Source organism: Varanus komodoensis, unplaced genomic scaffold (genome assembly GCF_004798865.1).
Source record: "Varanus komodoensis strain SLA01 unplaced genomic scaffold, ASM479886v1 scaffold84, whole genome shotgun sequence".
Taxonomy (NCBI): Eukaryota; Metazoa; Chordata; class Lepidosauria; order Squamata; family Varanidae; genus Varanus; species Varanus komodoensis.
Window position 1 is genome coordinate 2,293,804 of NW_025336531.1, and position 21,263 is coordinate 2,315,066.

The 21,263-nt window shown below is 48.3% G+C and overlaps 1 protein-coding gene across 1 annotated transcript; it reads right to left on the reverse strand.

Moving 5' to 3' along the window:
• Positions 1-655: 655 nt before the first annotated feature.
• On the reverse strand, positions 656-15,729 carry ENPP7 (ectonucleotide pyrophosphatase/phosphodiesterase 7). Its single transcript, XM_044456442.1, has 6 exons — positions 15,489-15,729; positions 6,969-7,114; positions 4,974-5,594; positions 1,989-2,214; positions 1,762-1,875; positions 656-831 (listed from the first exon to the last, which is right to left on the reverse strand). Exons 1-6 carry the CDS (start codon positions 15,727-15,729, stop codon positions 656-658), a joined length of 1,524 nt encoding a protein of 507 aa, XP_044312377.1.
• Positions 15,730-21,263: the final 5,534 nt, after the last annotated feature.

The following is a 21,263-nucleotide window of genomic DNA, read 5'->3' on the forward strand; positions in this document are numbered from 1 at the left end:
CGCCATGGCGTTTGTGCCACGGAGTTCCACAGGGCTGCCCCATTTGGCCCCCACGCTCTTTAACATCTGCATGAAACCGCTGGGTGGGGTCACCTAGACACTTGGGCTGAAGCGTCACCACTCTGCTCCACCTCTCATTCTCACCCAGTCCTGGTGAGGCAGCGACTGTCCTGAACCAGTGCCTTTGCTTGGTAGTGGACCAGATGAGGGCCAATAGGCTGAAGTGCAATCCAGACAAAATGAAATACTTTGGCAGGCAGTCCATTCACCCAGCTGGGAAACTTTCAACCTATCCTGGATGGGGTTGTGCTCCCCCTAAAGCAGAGGTTCCCAACCTTTCTGACACTAGGGACTGGTTTTGTGGAAGACAATTTTTTCCATGGACTTCGGAGGGGGGATGGTTTTGGGACGATTCAAGAGCATTACGTTGATTGTGCACTTTATTTCTATTATTATTACATTGTAACATATAATGAAATAATTATACAACTCACCATAATGCTAGAGGCCCAAGACCCAAAAGGGCCCTAATGGTAATCTGTATTTGCCGCCGCTCCCCAGTGGTGATGCCAGTGCTAGGGAGCGGTGGCGGATGCAGATGAAGTTTTGCTTGCTCACTTGCCCGCCATTCCCCTCCTGCTGTGTGGCCTGGCTCCTAACAGGCCACAGACTGGTACTGGTCCACAGCCTGGGGGTTGGGGACCCCTGCCTTAAAGGGTAAGGGGCATAGCTTGTGGCGCTCCTGCTCTCTGAGCTCTCGCTCGTTTCGCAGGTGGCCTCGGTGGGCAGCGGCACCTTCTGTCACCTTTGGCTGGTGGTCCAGCCACTTTCCTACTTGGATGAGCAGAGCGGAGCGGAGCCTCGCCACAGAGCCTTGCACTAGGAGCCTCTTGCCTGGACTGCTGCAATGTGCTCTATGTGGGGCTGCCTTTGAAGATGGTCCAGGCGCTTCAGCTAATTCAAAATAGAGCAGCACGGTCACTAGCAAAAACCAGCTCTAGCGAACGTATCATGCTGGTCCTCTACCAGCTGCATCGGCTGCCTGTCACTGCCCAGGCCCAATTCAAAGTGCCTGGACTGTAACATATAAGGCCTTAAATGGCTTGGGACCGGGATATTAAAGAAATGTCTCTTTCCTATATCCCTACCAGATCAGATCATCAGTGGAGCCCCCCCCCCCAAATGAAGTGGAGGGGGAATTAGTTAGGAGAAGGGCCTTCTCTGTTGCACCTCACTTTTGGAATTCCTTTCCGAAAGAGGTGCAACTGACACCCACATTATTTTGTTTTCATCACAAAGTAAAGGCCTTTTAATTTAGCATTTGTTTTTAGAATTATACTTTTATTTGGTTTTTTGCTGCTAGTTTTATTATTGCTTATATGAGGGGGGACCCCCCCCCAGGAATTATCTTCTGGAGAGCAGCCCCCTTTTAGTACAGGCTTCCCCTGCTAGGTGAGTAAGAAATACACATTTTTAATAGATAAATTCCTGGGGTTTTTGGGTCCCCCCTCATATTATTGCTCACCCTCCTGTTTGCACTTTATATTTGTATAATTTTATGTGTTTTAGCTGTTAATGTTTTATGTATTATTTTTATGTTAGTTGTGCTATTTTTGCTACGTGAGCTGCCCAGTAAGCCCTCAGGCTACGAGGTGGCATATAAATGCAGTAAATATATATTTTTTAAATTAACCACGTCTGGACCACACCAGACAGACTCTGTTTCCCTGCTTATATTACCTAAATTGCCATGCTTGTTACCGTGTCCCTTTTTCCCAGTTTCTCTTTCACATGCTCCATTCCAATTGCCTGGGAGCCCTCTGTTACGATACTGGCAGGCGTGCTCCCCAGGGGACAGGTCTAAGTCCCCTCCACCTAGTATGGGCGAAGGGTACAGAGTGGAGACATTCTCCCTTTTTCTTTGAATAAGTCAGTTGAATAATTAGTGGGTTACAATCATGAAAGCTTGCTGAGCAGCAAAATCAGACCTGCATTCTTGACCAGCATGCTCTGTGTGACAGTCAGGGATCCATCATTGGGCTCTGGTACGATCTCCAGCAGATCACAAAGGAGGGCATAAACATTCACACTTTCGAAAGGGTCCACCTCGAGCCCTTTTCTGAAGGCTGGACCCACAGCTCGGAAGATGGTCTTCATATTCATAGCCATGTTGTCAAAGCCATGCTCCCCTTTATTAAACTGGACTTTGAATCTCTGAAGGAGAAGGAGAGGACATGAAATGCTGCACATACAGGATTGGTACCCACTGATTCCAGGAGGCTACAACCTCAGTCTTTCCGCTTGATCCAAACACCACTCAAGCCTCACATGGGTAACAGGGAACCTGGCTGGTCTAACCAAAACCCCCATCCTAGAGCCAAACACCCACAGCATAAAACGGGTAAAGTACCTGTAGCAACTCCCACAGACGGCAGCTGCGGCATCAGTGTGCCTCAGAAATGGCAGCTTCCTGGATGTTTTTCTGCACAGCTCCTTCTTTCTGCCCTTTCTAAATGCCTTTCAGCACTCAAAACCTTTACACAGACCCTGACTCTTCTAACCCTAACCCTACCTAGGCTGGATCTGAACCGCCATAGCATTCAATGTATTCTTTACCCCTTCCTCATACCTATTTCCAAAATGGCAGTTTTCTGGATGGGTTTGTTTGTTTGTTTTGCACAGCCCATCCTTTCTGCCATTTATAAATGCAGCTCAACCCTCAAAGCCTTTACAGCAAACCTCACTTTTCTAACCCTAGGCTGGATATGAACACCCATAGTGTTCAATGGATCAATTTCAACGACCTCACCAGGATTGCCAAAATGGCAGCTTCCTGGATGTTTTTCTGCACAGCTCATCCTTTCTGCCCTTTCTAAATGTGTTTCACCCTCAAAACCTTCCCAGAGACCCCACTTTTTGAACCTGAACCCTATGTTGGGTCTGAACCCTTATAGTATACTATGGATTAAGTTTCACTGCCTCCTAGGAAATTCCAAAATGTCACCTTCCTGGATGTTTTTTGCTCAACTCATTATTACTGATCCTTCTAAATGCCTTTCAAGCCTCAAATCATCCCAGGAATCCTGGTTTATCTAACACTAAACTATCCTGGAGTATCACTCTTACCCTCTTATATGGCTGACCTTCATGCTTCTAGCCCTGAACCTAACCTTGATCTCAACCCTTACCGTGTTATTCCACTTAGGTACCCACGCTTCGTGTACTTTTCAAAAATGCCATTTTCTGCATGTTTTTCTGCACAGCTCATTCTTTCTTCCCCTTCCCAATACGTTTCAGCCTTCAGAAGCCTCACAGTGTTCCTGCTCTTTTTATCCCAACCCTAGCGTGGATCTCATCCCTAATGTCAGAGAAGTTCTGAAGCCCCCTGCCTCTCTCAGAATTCCAAAATGCCAGCTTCCCCACTGTTTTTCTGCACTGCTCATTCTGTCGACCTATATTAAACATCTTTCAAACACTGAATGTTTACATGGAACTTCAAATCCTTCACAGGGCCCCTTGTTTTTCCAACCATTGCCTGATTATCCCTAATATCATACTGATGTGAAGTACCCACACATCTTACCGATTTCCAAAATTCCAGCTTCTCAGAAACTTTTCTTCACAACTCATTCCTCCGGCCCTTTCCAAGTCTCAAAAACTTTACAGGGACTTTGATTTTTCCAACCCAAACTTATCCTGGGTTTTACCCCTAACCGTAAAAAATCCTGCCTCACACTGATTTCGGGGATGCTTGCTTACTGAATGTTTATCTGCATACCTCATTCTTTCTGCCCATTCTCAACATGCTTCATTCCTCGAAAGTTTCACAGGACCCTTAGCTTTTCCACCCCTAATCCTAAACTTCCCCTCACCCCTAATCCTAGTAATGGATGAGACACCATTTTTCAAGATGGATTTTGAAAAGCCCTGCGTTCTGGATATTTCTCTCTACAGATCATTCTCTCTGCCCTTCCTGAACACCTTCCAAGTTTTGAGCTCATGGAGACATGGGGTTTTCCAACCTTAATCTGGCCCTTTACTCCAGCTGAATAAACAAGGGGCATGCAGAATATTTCCTGTATTTCGCCATTAGTGGGCCACTTGGTCCATTTAGGTTTCCTGTTCAGCATCCCATGCTATTGCTATTAGGGCGCCTGATGAATGCGGGTGTAAATTCCCTCTCATTGCGCATTGTTAGGGTTCCTGATTCGAGGTGTTCCAGATGAGCTCAGTCAATGGAATGCTTAAACAGAAGATGGGGACAGCCCTGTATTTTTAAAGAGAGAACTTAGTTCAAAGGCTGCCTTCGAGATGTTGGGCATAGAAGCTGTGGCACTCTTCCTTCCTTCTCTCTGGCTTCCTTAAGAAGGAAGGGCAGAAAGAAAGATGCACTACTAAAGAAGTGGTTCATTTGATCCTGAAGGTTCCTCTATCACTTACCAGGAAGCAGCCTGTTCGGGGCAGGATTTGGGTAGTGATGGTGTGTGTGTGTGGGGGTGGGGGGGGGGGGGGGGGGAGAACTAAAAACAAGGATCACAAATTTGCCAGAATAAGTAATTGTCATGCAGGAAACCTGTAGGCTAGTCTTAAGCAGATATATTGTCCCCTCTAGTTTTCCCTAGTTGCCATCTTGGTGACCTCTAAATAAGTTGATCAGTGATTCATTACTCCTAGCTAGCATAGCCACCAAATTGGCTCCAAAGGGATTTGCTGTCCAACACATCAGGGGGGCAGCAGGTTGAGCAAACCTGTTCTTGCAAATTTGCATGTGAATGGTTCCTGCGCCTGCCTGCCTGCCTGTCAATGTTGTCTTTAGAATGGGGGAATACCATTTAGGCTCTATCACAAGCAGCAAAAGATCCTGGGCTATACATGCTCCTCCCTTCCCATTTCTTGCCCTCCAAAAGCATCTTCCTAAGAAAAGAGTGAAGAGGAAAAGAAAGTGTCCCTTTAGAGGGCAGAATACCTCCTACCCCATGGATCACGTAACCAGGGTCGCCGTACAGTACAAGAGATGTGACGCGAGAGTTGTTGGCATAATGGAATCTTGTGGGGAACGCCTCCTTCTTATAGACATGGAGTTTGGGGTGAGCCTTGTGTAGAGCTTGATAAACTTGTTCTAATTTTCCTGGCCTGGGCAACAGCAGTGCATGTGGTCCATAATCTAGAAGCTCGAACTGAAGGTCTTGGAAAGAGAAGTTTGCAACTGTGGCGAGGTGGATTTCATTCTCTTTGATAACTGTTTCCATGCCGTGATCAGATGTGATGATCAAGTTGAGTCTAGAGACCAGGCCTGTCTCGTTAATGCGTTGTCTCAGGTAACCCACCGTCCGATCCACCTGCTTGACCATGTCCTTTCTCTGCTGGGATTCTGGGCCGTATTTGTGTCCAGTGGAGTCAGGCTCCCCAAAGTAAAGGGCAACAAAGTCAAGGTCATCCTTCGTGAACCACTCCATGACTGTGTCAACATTCTGCCTCCACTCGGTCTCGTTATCGTACTTGTGCCACTTTTTCTCCACCTTCTTAACTTGTACCTCTTCTCCTTGGTAGATGGCATTCCCCCCAGGGAAAAATAGAGAAGCAGCCTTCAGGCCCTAGGGTGAGAAGCCACAGACCCAGAAATGGATGACATATTAGACAGAGGTGCATTTGGGAGTATCATGAAAACACTGGTTCTGGTCTGCAAAACCAGATGCCTTATTTTTCTAGCCATCATGGTTTGCAGAGGAAGTATGGGAAGTGCATTGCCAAAATTAGGCAAGATTTGCCATGTTGCCAGTGGTGAGAGTGGGCAGAACTTCAGCACCTTCCACAGCCTTTCTTTTTCATACCCAAAGGCACATATACTTAAACCAAACAACTTTTGGCACTAAGAAATTATTCCCCCACCCTAAAAAGAAAGTAGAATGTGTCAGGATGCTGAATAATATTTTGTGCAGTTCCCAAATACTGTACTTAGGCAGAAATGCAGAATCTGAACATAGGCTTCATTGGAACAATATGATGCTGATGCTGCTATTATTAATCTTATTACCACCACTGCTACTATTATTATTCAGTAGACATCCTGAATATATGTAGCTCCATTTATGAGGCTAGATGGGTGAATAAAACAATATCTTTACTGCTATCCAGCCAATCTCAAATCAGTTTGTGGGCCTATTTTGAAGAGGGTGCAAAACATAATATAGTAAGAAATTCTCCAGATGCATTGGTTTTTTTGGTTAAGTAGGGTAAAAAAGTAAAGGCAAAGGTTTTCCTATGATATTAAAGTCCAGTCTAGGGGGCGGTGCTCATCTCCGTTTCCTAGCCGAGGGAGCCAGCATTTGTCCGCAGACAGTTTCCGTGGTCGTGTGGCCGGCATGACTAAACACCGAAGTGCACGAAACGCTGTTACCTTCCCACCGAAGTGGCACCTTTTTATCTACTTGCATTTGCATGCTTTCAAACTGCAAGGCTGGCAAGAGCTGGGATGGAGCAACGGGAGCTCACCCCGTCTGTGGATTCGAACTGTCAACCTTTCAATCAACCAGCCCAGTGGCTCAGCGGTCTAACCCACTGCGCCAAACACAAAAGGGGGCAGTGCTCCTGCACCTTTAATATCTATGCAAGGAAGGAAAGTCAACAGGACATATTCAGCAACCTTTAACCAATTCCACCCGTGGTGAGAATGCCATTCCCCTGATACTTAAATATCTTTCTGAACTTATTCTCACATCTGAGTTTTGGAGGAACCTGAGACAAATGGGCATACACAGTGCAGCACTGCATGTCAAAATACATCAATTCTTTTCCTGGCCTTCCCAATTTTGCTTCCCTACATTTCCGGTTAAAGCAGGAGCAGTACAGAGCAGATGGGAAGACAAATCTTCAAACCTCTGGCGCCTTGTCTCAGGTAGTAGGTACATGAGCAGAGGCATGTTCTGTGGTTCTGCAGCTCCTGGGTGGGTTGTGGGGTTCTGACTCACCTGCCTTTGTGCTGAGATCCAGATAGGGAGGCTGCCATTGTCCCACCAGTCAGACTTCTGCTGGGTGTCGTAATAAGAATACTTTCTTCCAGAGCTGGTGTTGAACCACATGTTGTGAATTACCCCATGGTTCTCGATGTACCTCCCTGCCAGGAGAGAGGCGAGCTTGGAATTAGATGCAAAGGATGCAATGTGGGAATGGGTGTGTGCTGATCCTTTTGCCTCACAAGGTGGTCACAGGTGGGCTACCCAGAGGCTAAGCCAGATTTCCTCCCACCTTTGGAGAAATCAGTGGCAGGCTAAAACCTCCGGAGGCCACCATCACAGCACGTGCAAGGCCTGAGAAGCAACAGCAGAGCTTTCTCCAATGTGGTGCCCTCCAGATGCCTTAGACTACAATTTCCAGCATCCTGGGCTATTGACCAACCTGGCTGGGGCTTATGGGAGTTACAGTGCTAAACATATGGAAGGCAGAACATCGGACGCCTTCTCAGATGGCTTGAAGTGCCCTGATGACTTCTTACTGTTCAGGAGAGCTAAATAGTTCCTTCAAGCTCAATCAGCCCTGACTTTGACTTTCTTCAATGTCCTGCTTCTAGCAAGACATCTCTGCCTTGCTCCTTTCATCCTGAGGCCTTGTTATGTGGTCCTATTTCTGTATGCCTTCTTTGATCTCTGCTATGGACGGCCTGCTGTTCCATTTATGCCATGATCATGCGTGCCCCCAGGAAACTAACGCTCGATTATTTCCACGGGTATGGCTGCACACACTTATGCATTCCCATCTGAAAATCCCTCCATTGGCAGCAAAGAAGGTTAAACCAAAAGCTTAATTATAGTGTGGGTGTGGTTTCTAGAGTGGGGAAGTCACAGAGTTCAGGAAGCCGAAGGTTATTCCCTCTCTCCCTAGCATCCCCCAGTCCTCAAATGCTCCAATGAAGACTTTTAAAAATACAAATTGCAACCCAAAGAGGTGGAGCCAGCAGAGGAGAGGCTATGGACTAGCTCAGGAGTCTACATTTAGCCCACTGGCTGGAGGTTCCCCACTTGCAGGAAACTGCCATCTCTCGAGCCGGAGCATTCCAATCCATCTAGCACAAGGTTGTCAGCAGGGCCTGGCTGCAGCTCCTGGGGATTCTCTCCCACCTGGAGCTGCAGGGGACTGAAAGAGGGACCTTCTGTGTGCAACGCAGGTGCTCAGCCACTGAGCCGCAGTCCCTCCCATTAAGTTAGCTTAAATGAAATCAAGCTAATTAAGTCAAATTAGCTTTCCTTCCATATGTCTGTAAAAATGATATAGGATAGAGCACATTTATTTATTACACAGTCATTAGGCTGCTTTTCAAAATAAAACGTTTCCCCAAGCGGCTTACATAAGAAAACAAACAAATAACATTAAAAGAAATACAGCTGAAAGAGGGATAACATATTAAACAGTCGGCATCACAGAAATTGAGAAAGCAAAACACATGCAGAAAGCCAGCCAGAGAGAAATGACAACCATGGCTTTGAAAGCTGACGCTCACTTCAGCTGGAGGCAGCCTGAGAAGAGGCCTTCAGGGTCCAGGAGGGTGTACGACTTGCCTTCTGTCCCTCTTTGGGAAGAGCCATGCACAACGCTCGTAGCATGGGAGGGGATCGGCGTTGTTTTTAACGGCACATGAAAAACGTGTTATCAAAGCTGGCAACACAGCTTGGAGTAGGGATGCATGAGGAATCCACTTGGGTGGGGAAACCTGACAAATTTTTCTCTTTGGGCCCTGGTGGATTTCATTCTGTTGCCCCTCCATTACCATCAACTTGATCTGTAGCAAGTCAAGTGTATCTGTAGATTCTGTTGACTGTTTAAGGGCAGCAACTCACACAAAAGAAGAAGGATTTTAAATTTGCAGAAAAGGAGTCTTCTTCTTTTTATTAGTCATTTTATGCAAGTGCGTATAATTGCACATTCATCTCTTATGCAGTTCTGCAGAAGAACATTCACCTATTTTAAATATCCCTGTAAATATTTCTTTGCATGAAAACCTCATGATGAAACAATCCAAAATGAAACAAGGGATAGTGCCAGGAGATGAGACTCCCCGGTCGGAAGGCACTCAAACAGATACTGAGGAAAAGCAAAGGAAACATATGAGTAATGCAGTCACTAATGATGCAATTAGATCAAAGCTGAAATATGCCTAGCAGTTGACATACACTAGATGACATGGCACGATATGTGAAGTAAAAGGAAAGTCCGCTACTGTGCAACACATACAATTGGCGAATGGAACATGAGAAGTATAAATCAAGGCAAACTGGAGAATGTAAAGCAAGAAATTGAATGGTCAAACTTCTCGGTGTGCATGAAATAAAGTGAACTGGATTAAGACATTTTCAGACAGAAAAATGTCTTAAAACCAAAATTGGTTCATTGCAGATACATACTTCAGGCAACCAATCAGATGACATGAACATCACCAGATGAGCAATATGGAACTCAGAGAGAGACTATGTAATCTTAAGTACATAGGACCTGAGCCCCCCCCCACCCCTGGAACACCTGCCGCTGCTGCCGCCGCCGCTGCCGCCACCGCCGCTGGCCCATGCCGATGGAAGACCTGGGGCGCACCGCTGAGCCCGGGGGCCAGCTGATGCCGCTCCCGTGGCCACCGCTGGACCTTTCCCGGGGACGGAGGACGCCAGGGCCACTGACGCTGTGGAGGAAGGCGCCGCCATCTCGCCGGCCGGCGGGTTCCCCGCATCCGTCTTTGCACCCCCCTCACCGGCGTCGGTGAGAGCAACGCCGGATTGGGGCGGGGCACAGGGGCGGGTGCCGGCTTAACTCGCCGGATGCGGCCTGGGGCCGGTGGCCTGGGGCCGACGGCTGAAGGGCGATGGCTAAAGGGCGGTTGCTGCCGTTTGTGGCCGTTCGTGGCCGTGTGGGGGCTGGGCTGGAGAGGGTCTCTTTCGGTGGGTGGAATTTAATATCGGGGTTAGACGGGGAGTTTTTTAATATTGTTTTAAAGTTTTCATTGTATTTTAACTTGCTTTTATGGATTCGTCCCTGGCCATGTCGACGGTTAGGTTACCTGGAGAGCGCATGGGCGCCGCCATTGGAGTGGCTGGGGGCAATGGACGTTACAGTGGGGGGGTTTAACATGTCCGCGTAGAAGAAGGAGGGACAGATGGCTGACACCTGTCCCTCCTTCTGGTTCTGCCCCCACCCAGAGGGTTCCAGGTAGTCTTGTCAACTGCCCCCCGGACTTGATGGTGCTGTTGCTTAATGCCAGGTTGGTCCACAACAAATTATCCCTCATCCACGTTCTGATTGTGGATGAGGGGTCCAATCTGGCTTGCATAACTGAGACCTGGGCGGGAGAGGGGGGGATGTCGCCCTCTCTCAAATGTGTCCGCCCAGGTATTTGGTTCAGCACCGTCCATGCCTGGAAGGGAGGGGAGGGGGGTTGCTTTGGTTTACCGAGCCTCCATCTCCCCTCGAGACCTGGGCTAGAGTGCCTCTACTTGGTCTTGGGAGACTGAGACAGATTTGGGATTCTGTTGGTGTACTGTGAACCCTTCTGCCCAACAGTCTCCCTGCCTGAGCTGATAGGAGATAGTCTCGGACCTGGTGTTGAGGACTCCCAGGATGTTGGTCCTGGGGGACTTCAATCTCCATGCTGAGACTGGTCTGACTGGGGTGACTCAGGACTTCCTGGCCTCCATGATGGCCATGGGGCTGTCTCAACATGTCACAGGCCCGACCCATGAACATGGACACACTCTGGACCTGGTTTTCTCGACGGGGCAGGAAGAAGGTGGTCTGAGGGTGAGGAATTTGTGTCTGACACCCCTGTCATGGTCAGATCACTTCCTCGTGAGGTTTGTGCTCAAGAGCGGCCTTTCCCTCTATAAGGGTGCGGACCCGATTGTGTGGGTCTGCCCCTGGAGCTGGATGGATCCAGATGGATCCTGAAGGCCCTGGGAGAGTTTCCAGTTGACAAGACTGGTGCTCCTGTCGATGCTCTGGTCGAACTATGGAATGGGGAAATGACCAGGGCTATGGACATGATCACTCCCAAGCGTCCTCTCCCGCCAGGCAGAGCCCACTCTTCCCCTTGGTATACACCTGAATTGTGGGTGAGGAAGTGGGTTGGGCGACGTCTAGTGCATAGGTGGAGGAAATCATGGGATGAGTATGACCGAACACACTTAGGAGCCCATTATTGGGCCTATGCTGTGGTGGTGAGGGCGGCAAAAAAGAAATTCTTCTCCATTTCCATTGCCTCCTCACAATGCCATTTGGCGGAGCTTTTTCAGGTGGTACAAGGGCTGGTTCATCCTGGCCCTAAGAAAGATCCAGTACCACCCTCGCAGGCCCACTGTGATGACTTTGCCAAGCATTTTAGGGAGAAAATCGCTCAGATTCGTCACGAGCTGGACTCCACTAGAGACCCAGAGGCTTCTGGGGAGATTCCAATGTCGCTGTCAGGTCCAAAATTGATGGATGAGTTTCAGTTATTGCAGCCTGATGATGTGGACAAGGTGCTTGAACGAGTACGTCCCACCACCTGCCTATTGGACCCTTGCCCATCTTGATTAATTAACAACGCCAAGCACGGGATAGGGACCTGGATCCTGGAAGTGCTTAACACCTCTCTGAGGTATGGCCGGGTACCTGGACCTTTAAAGGAGGCAGTAGTCTGACCAGTCCTGAAGAAGGCATCCCTGGATCCAGAGATGGCCACTAATCATAGACCAGTGGCCAACATCCTGTTTCTGGGCAAGGTGTTGGAGCGGGTGGTGGCGGGACAACTCCAAGCACTCTTGGATGAAACTGATTATCTGGACCCATTTCAGTCTGGCTTCAGAACTGGGTACTGAAGTACTGAATCTGCCTTGGTCGCCCTGTACGATGACCTGTGCAGGGAGAAAGACAGGGGGAGTGCGTCTCTGTTGGTTCTCCTGGATCTCTCAGCAGCTTTCGATACCGTTGACCATGGTATCCTTCTGGATAGGCTAGCGGGATTGGGGGTCGGAGGCACTGCTTTGCAGTGGTTTCGCTCCTATCTCAATGGCTGATTCCAGAAGGTGGTGCTGGAGGACTATGGCTCTGCGCCATGGCAGTTATGCCATGGAGTACCGCAGGGATCCATTTTGTCCCCTCTGTTATTCAACATCTACATGAAACCGCTGGGAGAGGCCATTAGGAGGTGTGGGCTGCGGAATCATCAGTACGCTGATGATACCCAGCTCTACCTCTTGTTTTCCACCAAACCAGGTGAGGCAGTGGCTGTGCTGAACCGGTGCCTGGCTGAGGTAATGGGCTGGATGAGGGCCAATACACTGAAGCTCAATCCAGACAAGATGGAGGCCCCGTTGGTGGGCGGATCAGACCTCGGGATGGGGGACTTGAGCCTTGTCCTAAATGGGGTTGCACTCCCTCTGAGGGACAGGGTTCACAGCTTGGGAGTGCTCCTCAACCCAGAGCTTTCATTTGAAGCTCAGGTGACAGCAGTGGCGAGGAGCACTTTCTTTCAGCTTCGGCCGATCCATCAGCTGCGTCCCTACCTGGAGAACGACTGCCTGGTGACAGTAACACACACGTTGGTAACTTCCCAATTAGACTTCTGTAATGCACTCTATGTGGGGCTGCCCTTGAAGACAGTCCGGATACTTCAATTGGTGCAAAATAGGGCTGCCAGGCTGCTGACGGGGACTGGGCATTATGTTCACATGATGCCAGTCCTCCATCAACTCCACTGGCTCCCCGTTGAAGTCCGGGCCCAATTCAAGGTGTTGGTGATGACCTATAAAGCCCTTAACGGCTTGGGTCCTGGTTACCTAAAGGAGCGCTTACGTCCATACGTGGCCTCCTGCTCCTTGAGATCAGCGGGAGAGGCCCTTCTCCAGGAGCCCTCCATGAAGGATATTAGGAGGGTGAGTACTCGGAGGAGGGCTTTCTCTGCGGTGTCGCCCAATCTATGGAATGTGCTCTCCAGAGAGGTCCGCCTGGCGCCGTCGTTATATGTTTTTCGGCGCCAGGCCAAGACCTTTTTATTTAAATGGCATTTTAATTGTTAGCTTATTTATTGATTTTATATCTTTGGCCAGGGCGTTTCCAATTATATTGTTTTTATATGATTATATGTATTTATTTATTGTTGTAAGCTGCCCCGATGCTTCGGCGAATGGGGAGGCATACAAGTTTACTAAATAAATAAATACAAAATGGTGAGTCTGTATTCTTACTGCCCAAACAAGACTGAGAGCAGATTGCGGTGATGGCCATGAACTAGTAGTATGAAACATCAGAGTAAAGCTGAAAAAGATCCCCAACAGAAGCACAGTGCCAAAATACATTTGAAATAATGTTTCTGAAAATTCTAAAGCCCACATAAAAAGAGACTTGCATTACTGAATTCAATAGACAGCGAACCAGAAGTGTAGACTGAAATTAGTGAAAGAAAGAAAAAACCTTGATGGATGACAGAAGAAACGCTCACAATCGCCAAGGACAGGTGGGAAGCAAAAGCAAACAGTGACAGAAATAGGGTCACAAGGCAACTTTTCAGTGACTAGGGTCAGAAGGCAACTTTTCAGTAATACGTGCAGACAAAAAACAAAACAAAACCAATTACACTGACCAGTGCAAAGAAACAGAAGAGAACAACACAAGAGGAATGAAGAAAGGTCTTCTTCCCAAAGACCTAAGAAATCAAAGGGAAATTCAAACCTGAATTAGGAATGCTGAAAGACCCACAAAGGAACATACCACCTGACCTAGATAAAATAAAGAGAATATGGAAACAATGTACTGAAGAACTATACAGAAGGGATAAAAGGATGACAGGCTCCTTCAAAGAAGAATCCTACGGAGAAGAATCTGCAGTATTAGAAAGTGACATGAAAGCTGCTCTGAAAGCACTCGAAAGGAACAAATCACCCTAAATAGATAGGGCACCAATAGAGCTGCAGAGGCTTAATCCATCCAATCCCAACAAGAACAGGTCAACAAATGTGGAAAACAAAACAAGGGCCCTCCCAGTGGAAAGGTGCAGTACACATTCCAGTCCGCAAGAAGGGAGCTGCAAAGGAGCGCAACAACTAGGAGTGTTTGGGGAATCTGTCCAGAGGTAGGAATCCACTGGATTCCCTGGGCTTGGCTCCCCAGACTCCCCAGCGCCATGCTCAGCATTCACCCTTTGCACAAGTGGCAGGAGATATAGAAAGAATGCAGGGGTAAAATTCTGGAATGCAGGGCAGAACTGATTCTGCTGCCATTTTCTGGAATGGAAGCACCGTGGAATCCTGCCAGGCTTCAACAGAAGGGAATTCCCAGCCTCTCACAGCCCTAATGTGTAGTCTCACGTGAGGATTTAGGATGGCGTGCATAATAGGAAGCTGCCTGAGCCGGACCCTCAGGCCCTTTGCTCCACCTGGCCAGCACTGTCTTCAGCGGCAGGCAGTGGTTCGGAGAGGTCCAAGCAGAAGCCTGTCCAAGCCCAGCCTGCAGACGCTGGGACTGTGGGCCTGGAGACTTCTGCATGCAAAGCGGCTGTTGTAGCACCGAGTGACACCGCTCTTCTAGCTCGAGGGGCCTCCTGCTCCCCTTGGCCCTTCTGACAGAAACATGCTGCTTCCGTGTGCTTTGCCTCCTCATTCTCTCAACTGCTTTCTTATATTGTATTTCCTCCACCCCAAACAATTCTACCTCTGCCTTTTCCGAATAAATACAAAGCAGAGGCAACTATAGATTCAGATGATAGGCCATGTAATGGCATATTTAGATCATGGGCCATGAAGGAGGCAAGGCGTGTCTTGGTTATGGAATTTTTGCCAGTTCAGGACCCTAAAGGTTAAGATGGGTAGCGCCATGAACAGGCAGTGCTGGCTCCTGAAAGGTCCAGGGCCAGGTTCATGGGGGAAGAGTTGCACAGATTTGCACATGCAAATACATGTGCACAATTTGAAATAATTATGATCATTTACATTTTATAGAAGGCATGCCAAGTAACCTCTTGCTTGCGTTCGGGACAGACTTCTTTGCTGCCCCCTGCACTTGTTCAGGCTTACCCTCCATGCGCTGACACATCCCCTTGATCTTTCAGGTCTAAATCCAGATGGGGAGACTGGCATGCCTGAGATCAGCAGAGAGCTGTCTGGCACCTTGAATGTTCACAGGTCAATTGCCATCTGGACATGGTCCACTGGCAAGAAGAGTGTGGGAATGTGTTTCAGACTAGAACAGCCCAGAGGACAAGGCGGCACCCCTTCCCCCTTTCCCATCCCAAAGCTGACTGGACTGGCAGTGGAATCGGACCTCACTGCTCGCGCAGGACAGCATCCACCAGCTCACTTGAAGTGGTGGGTGAGAGACATGTGCGGTATCTGTCACTCTGTCCTCCAGCAGAAGAGGATGGAGATTCATGGGGATGGCTGAGGGGCGGCCGCCACCGCTGCCGCTCCACAGCATCCGCCCCCGAGGGAGTCAGCACACGGTCTGAACGGTGCAGCCGACCCACCCCAGCTGGCACTCACCTGTGAGCAAAGTGAAGTGGCAAGGGCTGGTCTGGGTGACAAAAGCAGGAGTCATGTACCGTGCCTTCACCCCCTCGCTAGCCATGGTGTCTAGATTGGGGGTGTCCACATCCTGGTCATAATTCCACCGAAAGCCATCAAAGGAAACCAGGAGGAGCTTGGTGCGGTTTCTTGCCTCTTGCAGAGGGGCACACGCCCCAAGAGCAAGCACCGTGGCTGCCAAGCCCAAGAGAGAAAGCATTTTTCTAGGATAGCAAAAGGAAAGGGGACAAATGTCCCAGAGGCTTAGTTTATATGTATAAGGCAGAGTCTGAAGTTCACCACCCTATCTAATCTGCCCTCTACACTTGGCTTAGGAATAACCTGGCTGGGATTCAAATCGTTTATAACACACACTCATCTGCCATATGTTTGGGGATATGGAACTGAATGGCAGACCGTATTATTTCTCCTATGCCTCCTTTCTGAAAACCAAAGCACTGGTGCATTTTCTGTAACCAGGCATGGCTCTTTTACTGTTGGCCCTGAAAGAGCTGGTGCAGCTGGATGGCGATGGAAAGAGCATTGGAGTCAACTGGAGGAGTGAGTAGTCAGATCAGATGGGACAAGCTTCTCAGGTTCTCTCTTTTGCCTGAACACTTCCCATGCACTCTGTACAATATACTGATCAAGAACAGGTTGCTTCGAGCCAGGGCTCACCAGGACTTAGCCCCAGAACCTATTTTCAGGACTGAGCCTTGGAACAAGTGAAGACATGCTGCGTGTCTGCTCCTAGCTATGTTGCCACCATCTTCAATAGGCCTAACTCCTCAGTAAATATGTATAGGATTATAGCAGCAATGAGGAAACTGATAGTGTTGGACTAGAGCTCCTATCATCCCTGCCAATTGTCTAAGCAGGGTAAGTCTTACGGGAATTGGAATCTAACAACATCTCAACAGCCATACATTATTACTGATTTCATTTCTATACCACTTAATAACCAAAGTTCAAAGGTCACAAGAATTCACAAAACATAGTACAATCTTATTTCTCCCTACCATCCATTATATATCCCTTCGATAGTGAAGCAGTTTCCAGGGTAGAAGGCAGGAGTTCTGCACAGACTTGGCCCCCCTCATTAACAAAATAAATAGATAATGCACTGCACCAGACTAAGGAGTTGCAACTCAGTAATCAGATCTTAGCTCTTCTCCAGGCCAGTCTATTTTAGAAAAAGGTCCTGAGCTGAAGTTCAACAAAAGCACAGGGCTCTTTGTTAGCGCCAGGACTTTGAGGATTCTTGCACAAGGCATCCTCCATGATCCCATCACTCAGTGAGTCTAACATCTTCCTTCGTCATCAGCTGCAACTGTTCCTTATCCTCTTCCTCATTGCTGCTACCACTAGTGCATTTGCTTGACTGTAAGAAAGGCAGGGAAAAGGTAGACCTTGGTGTCTTCTGCTCTTCCCTCTCACTGTTGTTTGGGCCAGAGTGACAGGCAGGTAGATTGTCACAATGAAGACGGGGGCAACTCTGGGGCTCTCTTTTCAGTGGGCTCCTGCTAGAGAGGGAGCTCCTGACAGATGCCCAATCTTTCCTTTACTTGATGTTGGCTTTGCAGGCTCCGGAACTCCATCCAAGCTGTAGTTGCTTCCCCCTGAGTTCCTGCATGTGGCTTTGCAGGATCTTTATGGAATTATTAGGGGGAAGGAAAACACAGCTTTCTAATGCATGTTGTAGTCCTGTCTAATGCACATTGTAGCCCTTTCAAATGTGCGTCGTAATTGCTATCTGCCTCAGTTCTAAGTGATATGTAGGGTGGGACAGAATAGAAAATACACCCAATCCATCCAAATTGGAAGGAACCCCCTGTCCTTCTTCCTAGAAATCCAGAGCATCTTATATATGGTTTCCCACTCCCTCAGCCCACTGCAGTTCTCCCGTCCAAGTAGGGGTTAATGTGAGACCTGCTTTGCTTCAGGTCTCTTTGAGGCTTTGTGGAGGCCTTGTTATTCCCCCAGTGTTGTTGCAGGTCCGTCTAGTTGACCAGAGCTGTAAAGAACTGCAAGGGACTTGGGGGTGTTCTGGGTTGGAGATAGTGGTGAGGTTTCTGCGGGTCTCTTGTTTCATATCCTAAGGCAGCCTTCCCTGGGCAGGTGTCCTTCAGAGGTGTCAGCTTATACTTCCCACGACAAGGCCCCTTGCTGCCCGGACAGGTAATGAAAGCATTCTTGGTTCAAGTTTGCCCTTGTTGCATCTTACAAAGCCAGCTCATTGTGCTGGACAGCTACGCGGGGCCTTCTTGTAACTGTTCCTGAGAATGGGGCTCCTCGCTTGGCTTCTGGGGTACTTGCCCATTGCCACATGTCCATTGGCTGACTGCTCAAAAACTGCATTCGGCCGTGGAGCCTCACATTAGCGCTCCAGGCCACCAAGGATGTGGCCACTGGTGTGGGGATTCTCCATGCAGTCAGCAGGACAGCGAAGTGGAGCTCACACGCTCTTATTCATGGCTGGAGGTCGATGATCTCAAGCAATGGCTCATATGCAGGAAAGAGCCATCACTGATCTAACACCATGGATGGAACATGCATATCCTCACACAGGTCCTCTAACTCAATTCTTTTCGGTGGAACCATTTTAAACATCCAGCGGTGCGTCCTGGAGCACAGAGGGAGCAACAGGCTGTCTGCACATGTGAGCCAGCCCAGTGGTTATCCTCCGACTGTGCAGCAATGTCATGTGGACACAATTCCAAATTTGCGTAGGAAGAGTGTGATTGCTTTGCTTGGATTTCTTTCTTCTTATCTCCATCAGTGAACACAATCTGAAAAAGAAGAAAACTTTGGGATATGGAAGTCTGATTGGGACATGCTCATGTGGCACCGTGGAGGCCAAATATTCCTGGCATCGTGGATTTTGCTGAGCCGTGTAGCCCTCTATAAAGCGTCTCTTCCATGGCCCTAAGTGCTGCAGAGCAAGCAAGCCATCCATCTGCCCACTCAGAGCTCTGACTGAGACAGGCATGACCTGACCTTCAGCATGGTGAAGTTTTATTATGTCGACTCTCCGCTTTATCAATTGCACTGGCTTTTTACGACTTCTCTGGGGTTTTATCACTACTGCTGACTCACCTCACAGGGAAAATGGGGATTAATATTTTAAGGGAATTATCTCATGTGGCTCTCCAGAGGCATTAGGCTAACAACCTTGGTGAATTTCCCCATGTTCCTCTTCGCTTGCTCAGTGGGTTTTGATTTCCCTTTTTAGTTGTTTAGTCCTTGCCTGCTTTGGCAGTCTTTCTGGTGGTGGAAAGGAAAGCAAAGGATATCTGCTTCTCTTGGGCATCTGTGCATTTCTCCCTGATAGTGCTGGACATCTTGGCTCCAGGGGCATAAAGCACTTTTCCTATGCCACAGCTCAGGTCTCAGGTTCTCCTTAACACCTTTTCCTGCCTCCCATAAGGTTTATTGTTGCTCACTAAGAAGAGTCCCAAAGCAGCTTTCTCCATCTTAGGGCCCTCCAGATATTACTAACTGGGAAAGATTAGAGTTTCAATCCAACACATCTGGAGGCCACTGACTTGGGAAATCCTGCTATAAATGCAGCACATGCCACCAAATCTTTGGTCATTCTTGATCCTGTCATTCTCACCAAGGAAGTCACTATCACTATCTGGTCAAGACATACCATTCTCTGTGTGGCCCAAGTGATGTTGAACATGAGAACATGAAAAATCAAGAGCACCTTCCCCTCTCTTCTGAATGCCATTCCCTGACCGTTCAAATTTGAATAGATGCACTTTACAGATTGGCTTTCTTGGTACCTTCAGGATCCATTCTTGCTTTGTTGTACCTATTGCTAAAACCTTTGTCAGACTTTTGTTTGTATGACTAAATCCCTGCAATAGATTAATGCAAATGGCTCAGTTTCTGACTCCCGCTTCCACCGTTTTTCTCCTTTGCAGTTGATTCCAAATAGCTTTGGACATTCTGGGTAAGGAGAAGAGACAGTGCAAGGGCATGAGTTGCGTTTTGTCTTTCCATGCTGGTACCAGGCATTCAGAGTGGAGCCCGTGAATCTCTTACCACAAAGATGCCACACAGAGAATGGTTGAAAGGCAGTGATGGCACTTTTGTTAAAACTAAGTATGCCTCAGGCGGGCTTGAATCAGTATCTGAATGGGAGGCTGCAAGGGTGCCCTTAGTTGTCATTATATCACATTAATTTATTTCATTTCTTTATGATCCAATAGCTGAAGCTCTCTGGGCAGTTTGCAACCATTTTCAAAACACAATACAATAAAAATAGTCTTAAAACACCACACAAATAAGATTTTTAAAAATTTATGCAAACTTTAAAAAACAGTTCCACGGCCAAAAGAATTCTAATACACACAGAGCTGTCAAAACAAGCTGAGCAAAATGCCCCCTTGTGCCGTCAGACCCCTGTAAGTGTCCATCACAGCCAGTAAATGCCTGGGAGGGGAGAGCAGTCTTAGCCTGGTGCTGCAAAGATGACAGAGTTGGTGCCGGGAGGGCTCAGTGGGGGGACATTCCGTACATGAGGGGGCACCACTGGGGAGGCCGACTGTCATGCTGCCATGCTTCCTCTGCAGCTGGCACTGGGGGAAGGCCCCCGAGGTCGGCTGCTGCAGTGCCCGGGGTGACTCAGGCTCAGAGAGCTGCTCTACCAGCCCAACGTACAGTGCACTGCGACGATCCAACTCGGAGGTTACCAGAGAAACCAGGTTATCCTTGTCCAGGTCGGGCTGTAGCTGGCCCACCGGTCAAAGCTGGAAGAAGATACTCCATGCCTCCAAGGCCACCTGAGCCTCAAATGGCGAAGGTCATTTCAGGAGAACACAAAAAGATACGGACCTGCTTCTTCAAGGAGAGTGTAACCTCATCCAGAACAGACTGAATACAATCCACCCCATGAGAAGACTCACCTGTTATCAACATCTCTATCTTGTCTGAATTGAGCTCCAGTTTGTTAGCCCGTATCTACCCCATTGTTGCGGTCAGGCAGTGGTTTAGTACAGTATATCTGCAGCCTCACCTGAAGGAAATGAAACGGAGTAGAACTGCACATCACCAGCATGTTGATGGCAATGTATTACTAACCTCTGGAAGTCCCTATTCAGCAGTGCCACGTACATGTTAAAAGAATGGGGAACAAACCCACCTCCTAAGGAACCTGAGGTTCCACAGAGCCAAGCAATATTCTCCAAGCACCACCTTCTGGAGCTGGCCGCCCAAGTGGGATACTGCATGGAAACACCACCGTGGAGTATACTACCAGCTAGTTCATGCAGCTGCCCTACAGAGATGCCATGGTTGATGGTACCGAAAGCTGCTGCAAGATTCAAGAGTAACAACAGGGTTACACTCCCCCTTATCTCTCTCCTGATATACATCGTCACACAGGACAACCACAGCTGTTTCCATGTCAAAGCTTTGTCTCAACCCCAAGCAAAATAGTTCCAGATAACTGGTAGCTGGGGCTGGTTGATCACCACCTGCTCAAGGCCCTCAGCCAGGAAATAAACATCCGTCACTGGCTTAAAGTTGTTAAGATCTTCTAAGCCCATGGAGGATTTCTTCAGGAACAGCCTAATTCCTGCTCGTTCAGATAGCTTGAGGCCTCTCCCTCTTGCAAGGGGTCCCTATTCACTTCCCTGAACCTGTTGACTGTGCCCACTGTCCTAATGTTCATAAGTCAAAAATGGTAAGGATTCAGGAAAGGGTTTCAGTGAACCTAAGTATCTTGTCAACATGATGTAAATCGAC

Bases quoted from the DNA above. Each gene is read 5' to 3' on its own strand.
- ENPP7 (XM_044456442.1), bottom strand. From the start codon at position 15,729: ATGCTTTCTCTCTTGGGCTTGGCAGCCACGGTGCTTGCTCTTGGGGCG. The intron at 7,115-15,488 runs GTGAGTGCCAGC...CTCTCCTGGCAG, and splicing joins CCACTTCACTTTGCTCACAG to GGAGGTACATCGAGAACCAT. The intron at 5,595-6,968 runs GTGAGTCAGAAC...TTCTCACCCTAG, and splicing joins GGATCTCAGCACAAAGGCAG to GGCCTGAAGGCTGCTTCTCT.